The sequence below is a fragment of the Osmerus mordax genome, chromosome 6 (genome assembly GCF_038355195.1).
Source record: "Osmerus mordax isolate fOsmMor3 chromosome 6, fOsmMor3.pri, whole genome shotgun sequence".
Taxonomy (NCBI): Eukaryota; Metazoa; Chordata; class Actinopteri; order Osmeriformes; family Osmeridae; genus Osmerus; species Osmerus mordax.
This window is the reverse complement of record NC_090055.1, coordinates 10,888,571-10,896,884: the sequence shown is the minus strand read 5'-3', so window position 1 is coordinate 10,896,884 and position 8,314 is coordinate 10,888,571. Positions and strand designations below refer to the sequence as shown.

The following is an 8,314-nucleotide window of genomic DNA, read 5'->3' as shown; positions in this document are numbered from 1 at the left end:
GACACTCCCTGTTTCAGTCACTCCCCTCCGGCAGAAGGCTGCGGTCTATCAGGACCAATACCTCACGCCACAAAAACAGTTTCTTCCCTTCCGCTGTTGGCCTCTTCAACAAGGCCAAGGGACCACACTGACTCAAATGACTTATTGCTTAAAACACTCTGCTTTTGCACTGCACCACAACATGGTATCTTGTACATTTGTATTTTTTGTAATATTTGTATTTTTATATTGTAATTTACGGCAACTTATATTTATCCCACTTAGTACTGCTAGTTTATGTACCCTTAGTATAGTTAGTCCACATATTTAAATTTTAGGTATATGTTTATTGTATGCACCTTCCTGCCAAAGCAAATTCCTTGTCTGTGCAAACTTTCATGGCGAATAAATCCCTTTCTGATTCTGATTTCAATAATTTTTTCAAATTTGTGTCTAAAAATCTCAAATGTACACCAGATTATTCTAATAATGTCTGACCTACTTCCACACCCTTTACTTTTTCAATAAAGGTTTTAACAACATTCAAATAAATCGCTAATCTCTGAAAATAACATGAAATCTTCACTAATCTCAATAACTGTTTCAGACTTGTGTTGTCCTGAAAAAGTTATTGAGATTAGTGAGGATTTCATGCTATTTTTAGAGATTAGCGATTTTCTATCCTTTTTTATTAACTTTATTGAAAAAGTAAAGGGTGTGGAAGTATACCAGACATTATTAGAATAATATGGTGTATAACTGAGATTTTTTGACGCAAGTTTGAAAAATGTATTGAGATTAGTGAGTATTTCATGCTATTTTCAGAGATTAGCGATTTTCTATCTTTAAAAAAACGTTATTGAAAAATTACAGGGTGTGGAAGTAGGCCAGACATTGTTGGAATACTCTGCTGTTCGTTTGAGGTTTTATATTCATAAAAATATTATAAAAGTCACAATTTTTCTAAATTGTATGGGTAGTTTTCACCCGGCCCCTAACGCGACGCTGCAACGTAGCGTATTCCGAATGTGAGACGAATGTCGAATGTCGAATATGAAACTAACTTCACCTCGGTGTCGGAGCGTGCCAACTGCCAACTTTTCCAAAAACCTTGGAGTGAGATTTGGTGGGGCCAACCCAAATTTTGCTGCGTACAAAGCAGTTGCTTAACTCGTTGTCTTCGCGTTGTCTTCTCAGCGTGAGAAATACAAGGTGTGTCGTGAGAGCATGTGAACTGGTTGAAATGCGTGTTTCACGGCCAATGCGTGAGCGTTGGCAGCCATGGTTTGTATTCATTCGTTCAGTTTCACAAAAAAGTTTTAGTAAACATCGTCAAGAAAAGTCAAGCCTTGAGTTTATTGATTTCAAGTTGTTCTAGCTTTGCATGGTACGCGCTGCAAGGGTATAATACAAATATATTGTTTGAAGATTAAGGGATGTCCTAGTGGATTATTGTATGAAGGAAATGCAAAGTAAACGATAAACAACAATAGACGACAACAATAATACACGAGCTCGGTAACACACCAGCGATAGAATAAGTGATGTTTTTTATTAAGGCGTGGCTGGTAGCAAGTCAAGCCCGATTGAGTGGAGGAGGTTGGTAGCAGAGTGTAATATAATTTATGTGGGTTTCAAGAGTGATTTCAATTGCAAGTGTTTTATGTCTAATTGTTAATGAACATCCTGAGACTAGCTTTCAGTTTGCAGAAAAAGAGTTAGGGCAACATGTGCAGGATGAAAGGAAATGGGGCTGAGGGGAGAGTTGAGGCGGAAGAGGAGATGGTAATGGGAACGGCTGGCCCGCTTTGATTGGTTCAGGCAGGAGGACTCAGTAGTAGTGATTACTTGATACTTTAGTACACACGATACAATACATGTTTTGGCATAATGGTTCTGCTCGCAGCGGCTCCCTGCTGCACCCAAAAGAGACACCGTCTCGACATCTGAGTAGAGAGCAAGGAACGCATTCCCCCTACGAAAGGAACACAGAACCAAGGGTGGAGGCCGGGGAAGCGGAGGCAGCAGATTGAAACAGAGAGCATCCTGTGTCGCACTAAGCAATGCAGAGTTCAGTGATATCCTGTTTAAATAGCCCGCCCTGCTAAGAAGGCTGTGCCCCAACTGCGTGTTTCCTGCATGAACCATCTCTGCCCGATTTTGCTGTGTTTCAGGGTGAAGATGAACGTGTCTGGGGAGTGTAGCATGATGTCTGAGATGCATGGGTGAGCAGAGGGGTCAAAGGTGGAGGAGGTGGAAGTGAATTCTGAGCACCTTAGGAAGCCGAAGGCCAGGAGGAACATGGCTTCTAGGGTGGCATCGGTGGAAAGGGAGTAGTAGCCAGTGCAAAGTGTGTGGATACAGGCGGCTAGAGAGAGCGGGGATCTAGGCGCTTAAAGGTCCCATGGCATGAAAATGTCACTTAATGAGGTTATTTAACATTAGTATGAGTTCCCCTAGCCTGCCTTTGGTCCCCCAGTGGCTAGACATTTTGATAGGTGTAAACCGTAGCCTGGGTATTCTTCTCCGCCTTTGAGAAAATTAAAGCTCAAATGCTCCGATCAAAATCTTCCCCTTATGTCATCATAAGGGGAAAGGTTTCCTTCCCTTTTCTCTGCTTTGCCCGCACAGAGAATTTGGCCCACCAATGAGAAAATGAGCTGCGACCGCGATATTGGTTTTTCCTTGAGAGACATCATGGCTTGCAAATGACTAAAGCATGGCAGTTAGCCCCGCCTTTCTCCTCCTCATAGCATTTAAAGCTACAGACACAGAAATGCCACGTCCTAAGGAAAGCTCATTGTGGGACTGCTCGTAGTGTCTGTAATTCTGGGAAAATAATTTCGGGAAAGAGACTTCAGATACAGTATTAGGGGACCACTAAGGCCTATATAAAAGCATCCAAAAACAGCATGTCATGGGACCTTTAAGGCCTTTCATAAGGAGGGAGGTCTGACTGTGGGAGATGGCTGTGCAGGGGGAACCGGAGAGCAACTTGCAAAAGAAGTTGATGCCACTGAGGTACATGTGGATAGTGGAAGTGTGGATGGAGAGGTGCGTGTGGGCGTAAGAAATGAAGCTGGTGATGGAAAGGAGGTCGAATGAGGGGAAGGTGAGGTGGTGAGCAGTGTAGAAGGACTTGGAGCACTTCCAGGCTGTCCTGTCGGTGGAGAGTGTACGGGCTACATACATTGGAAGATGGCATCTTGGGTGTGGAGGTGAAGGTCGTGGAGGGGTGCCATCATGTGAAGGTGGTACAGGAAAACGGAGGAACCGGAGTGGGAAGGGGATCAGCCTCTGGTGCCAAGAGTCTGAATTTCTGGAGGGAGAGACGGGAGAGGGAGTTAGCCATGGTGTTGTCGTGACCGGGGATGTGAACGGCTCTGAAAATGAACTGATGTGTGACTGAAAGCCAAGTGACGCGGCGGATGAAGGTCATGGCGCCGGTGATGGAGTCTGATCAGCCTTTATTAATCCAGGAGACGACGGCAGTATTGTCAGAGTGGATGAGGATGGATTGGCTTGATCATTCATGGCCCCAGAGGAGGGCGGCGATGATGAAGGGGTAGACTTCGTGAAGTGCGGATGAGGGGGTTAGTGAGGGAGAGGGGCAGGAAGGGAGGAGGAGTTGGCCCTTTGTGCAGGTGGGAGTGAGCAGGTAGTTGGAGAGGAGGAGAGTGGGACACACTGGATGCGAAGAAACTGCGATTAGCTGCGAAGCGCCTAGAAGCACCGCCTTTTTTCTTTCGGCGCCCATGTTATTAAATTGCATTCCTCCGTGCTTTAGCTGGCCTGATGCGTATGAGTTGATTGGAGTGAAGGAGGAGTCCTGGTGTGCTGTCTTCCTCCCGAACTTCAGTTAATAGTCAGTCCAAAGTTTAGAATAGGCTACTGTTAAATAAATGTATTCCAAACTAGTAAATTACATGTCTCTTTCTCTCTTTCACTTACTTACAACTATAACGTACAGACAGAACTATTAATCTGTATAATATCACCCGATCTTGTTAACACTTTCATTCACATTGTGAATGTTCCACGGAGGACCAAGTTCACAGAATATATGAGCAGTCATGTGACAATCACTGATAAATTATCAACGTTTATCAACTTTTCCACACTAGAAAGACCAGCACGTCCTTATAACATCCTGCTCTCCACTGTGAAGATGTCCTGCTCTGTATCAACAACCACTAATGGGGTGGTGGTCATCACCCATGTTCACCCTGCTGGGAACGGCTTGGGGATGGGGGCCTCTTCCCCCACCTGTATGGGTCGTGTAGGACCTGTGGTGTCGTCTGTGATGGAGAGGTTCCGTGAGGGACATCCAAAGGCTCTGGGGGTAGGACTTTATTGTACAAAGTGTATGTAAGATAAATATCAAAACGGACCAATAATGAAGCATGTTTCATTGCACAGTCATTGTTGACACATTTCTCTTATCACCATATTTTGTAACAGAAAAAGTCACTGACAGATTGTGCTACTTTTTTACTCTGTTTTCCCATCAGACAGTACAAATCATGGTTGGCGCAATGATATTTTTGTTTGGAATCGTGATGGCTGTTGGTGAATTGAATCTTGAAGTAATATTTGGTATATCCGTCTGGGGCAGCATCATTGTAAGTGCACATCTTCCCTTTGGTTCATTTTGTTGTTGCTCGTCATTCTACAGTACTGGTGTGGATTTCAGTTCACTATTAAGGTTCTGTTGTGTCACCTTTGAAACCATGTTCCCCATGTTGAAGCTTCTACTCTGCTAAAGCAGTTTCGTTTGGTATGGCTAAGCTCTATCTCAGCTTCTCCAGCTTAAGACTTAAATGTCTTTCTTTTGATGTGTACTTAAGTATACAGTTCATAGTGTTGCATAAAAAAAGCGCATCAACTTTGTGTGTACAGGAAACCTACTACTAAGCAAACATCTATTTTTCTCTCTCAGTACATAATTGCAGGCTCTCTCACCATTGCAGCTGAAAAAGCATTGAACAAGTGCCTGGTCAGTCCTGTTGAACTTCCATAATGTCCAGTCTAGTGTTTTGGAATATCTTCATAGATTTAAAGTTATAAATCCTTTAACCCTGTTTTTTCTCTCTCCCTCAGGTGAAGGCTTCATTGGGAATGAACGTTGTTGCCACAGTGACTGCTGGCATAGGCACCGTTGTCTACTCTTTCGATGCTTTTCCTATCTTCAACTTTTGTTACGAAGACATACCATGTCAGAGATACTGGGTATGACAATATATATGTATTCCTTTTTTTATTTGAGACATTTATGGAATTTAAGTTACAGTATGCATACTGATAAAAAAATAAAATGGTCAATTACAGGTCTAGTGTCACTTAAGTCAAATAAGTGTAGCTGACTCAGGGTCATGCTGTACACAGGGTTGAAGGTGTGGGATATGACTATTTTAGCAGAAACAGTGTTATGATTGGCAATTGTATTATATATATATATATATATATATATGAATTTGGGGCACAACTGTCATTCCATTCATGCCATCATAAAAGCTGTAGGTGACAAAATACTTCTTATACAATGTCAAGTACATAGATACTAGAGAAACAGTTTATCTGTAGTGAAAATCTTCACCAAATGTTTGACACGTGTACAGCAATTCCTTAATTTTGTGTCTTTCCAGGCCAAACGTCAGGGAATTTCTGGCGTCATGGCTCTTTTCTCTTTGCTGGAGATGATGGTCACCATCAGTGTCTCAGCATTTGCCTGCAAAGCTGTCTGTCATTCCCCCCCTGAAGTAGGTGGAAGCATTAAAAACAACGTGGGTTTCGTCAAAATGCCGTCCAGTGCTGACAGCTGGTATAGGCCACTGCAGGGGACGGTGAAACAAGATGCACCTTAATTATTACATGTCTTATTTTGTCTTGTAGCAGGTGTTCATCGTTGGCAGTCACTTACCACAAGGTGGCCCTGTACCTTCACAGAAAACATTTGACATCCCACCAAACACCTATGAGGTAGGAAGTCTAACACTGCTTTTCTCCCATTTCTACACCAGGGGTCTCTGTATCAAAACCTAAGTTACAAAGGGAATGCAGACAACAATAACCAAAACCCAAACATGCTTCCTCTCAGAAATGAACATGAATGTTCAACTCAATAAGAATCAATAGGTTTTCCTTCATAAATTATGTTTTCTCATATCCTCTTTTGTTGCTACAGACTTTGAGGACCCCAAAAGGAGCAGAAGAGGGATTGCCTGCCTACGACGACAACAGACCCCCCCAGTATAGTTCGGCTATGATTCCCTGAGGCTCTTAACTGTGGCTGCTTGCTTGGCTTCTAGGTTCTCTTTAGTTTGTTATTAGGGCAGAACGATTAATTGCATTTGTGATAATATCGCAATGTGACAAAACGAGACTTTGTAATCACAAAGGCTGAGATTTTACATTGGATTTTACATTTGACATGCGAGAGTAACGCAGTTTGCAGCTGAAGGATCAACTTTGCGTTTTACATTTTACCTTGACCTGTACGATGGCCTCAGGCTCGGCAGAACCTGACACAACAGACACTTTGCCAATTTTGCCTGCCTGGCTAACGTTGCTACCTCACCACCACCAACCTAATTTGGCCCTAAAAAACACCACAAAGCTATGTACGATGCATAGCTAAAATGCTGAACACCAGTGTGTAAAATAAGCCAAATAACACCCGGCAGGATCACTGACTGAAATGTTTCAACGCCTAACTCCTTATTCATGTTCGAAATTACTGAAGCAGTCACAGCGTTCATCGCGAAAGATATGATGCCCCTCGGTGATACACATACAGTAGGCTAGGATCACTATGGCTGTCAGTGCCATACTGTTTCTGTTATTTTTTGATTTAACCTTTAGATGCGTGAGTTCTAAATATTTCCAACGGTCCCCACAGCGCAAGTTTTTTTTCCCAAGGCACATGCTATATTAGCCTACGTTTAGCTTTGATTTACCAAAATATTTTCGAAGAAGTATGTTTTCCTTAATTTCTCTTAACTTTGTGTGTTATGTTACTGACTGGAGATAAGTAGTATATATCTATATTTATTAATAATAAATCATAGCATAATCGCATATTAAATCGCAATTGCAATATTCGTCAAAATAATCGCAATTACCTTATTTTCCGAAATCGTTCAGCCGTATTTGTTATGGTCACTTTATTACCCCCAATAATCGCTTTTTAAAATCTTTCCAGTGGTTAGAGGGAAATTATACTGACTATGTTTAACCGTGTCATGTTTGTCTTTTTTTATTCTTGTATTTCAAATTCTCTGTTCTGGTGTAAGGCTGGGTGTCATCCCCACCTCTCATATGCTAAAATCTGGAGTTGCTGGACGGAGTCTATACTTGATGGCTCTCACACCTCATTGCGTAACTTACTGTAGCATTGCTTGTCATATGTGGATAAGTAAGGGTGAAGATGTGGTGTGATTGGTTGTTCTTGGGTATAAAAGTAATTGTGAAGGATTGTTCTGTGGATTCTTGATCTCCTCAGACCTTCTCCTCAGCTCTGGCTTGTCCTACTCCTTCCTCACATCTTGCTTTCTATCTCTGGTTTGCAATAATTATGGTAGAGTAAGAGTTAACCTTCATTCTGTTACATGTTTGCCTTGTAATTGATTTCATTCATTTGCAATGTTACTAAATGTATATTTCATTTCACCTCACTTTGACCATTCTGGCTCTGATTTAACCCATAGAGTCAAATAACTGTAATTCAATTGGTATTGGCATTATTTGGTTCATGTTATTACACTGTTCAGTTTCCCACCTTCCTTAAACCATAGGGGAATTAGTTTTGGTTGTTTGGCAAATATTAAACCCCTTATACTGGCAGTTACCTACATTTGCTTTAGGCCGATGTGAATGGTGTGAGAATATTATTTTGTGGAATTTATATAAATAAAACTATATTACTGGACTGTGTTGTTTGTTTTTATTATTATTATTTTGTATTATTCTGAATATTATTCAATGGGGGGATTAGGCCATATGCATGTAGATGATCAACTAGCAACTTTGATCAATATAGGCTACCGCCAAATTTGAATGATAAAACAAAATTGCAAAGTAACTAAAATACATTATAAAAATGAATGAAAAAAGCAGTTATCTCAGATCTCAAACACTGGGGTTATACTGGTTAGACTCTAGGCTACAGCAAAAACGACAACAAAAATGGATGCTCCAAGCAGGGTTGGCTTTATACAGCCGTATAACTTTGAGCCTCCAAATGTAACAGATGTGGCCGCACAAGCTTCGTCGGCAGTGCACAACCGTCCTAACCGCCCGTCACTGGACTCGAACTCGGAACCACCGTCTCTGCAAG

General features: G+C 41.8%; 1 protein-coding gene across 4 annotated transcripts; it reads left to right on the top strand.

The window, feature by feature from the left end:
- Positions 1–1,016: 1,016 nt before the first annotated feature.
- Positions 1,017–7,906, top strand: LOC136943963 (membrane-spanning 4-domains subfamily A member 4A-like). 4 transcript variants are annotated; one of them, XM_067237464.1, is made up of 8 exons: positions 1,017–1,191; positions 4,113–4,321; positions 4,491–4,601; positions 4,919–4,975; positions 5,080–5,208; positions 5,625–5,738; positions 5,872–5,958; positions 6,164–7,906. In XM_067237464.1, the coding sequence occupies exons 2-8, from the start codon at positions 4,148–4,150 to the stop codon at positions 6,251–6,253; spliced, it is 762 nt and encodes a 253-aa protein (XP_067093565.1). In that variant the 5' UTR covers positions 1,017–1,191; positions 4,113–4,147; the 3' UTR covers positions 6,254–7,906. The 4 variants fall into 4 exon arrangements, with proteins under 4 accessions (XP_067093565.1, XP_067093563.1, XP_067093564.1 ...); XM_067237462.1 differs by having other exon boundaries at positions 4,104–4,321; XM_067237463.1 differs by having other exon boundaries at positions 1,017–1,263.
- Positions 7,907–8,314: the final 408 nt, after the last annotated feature.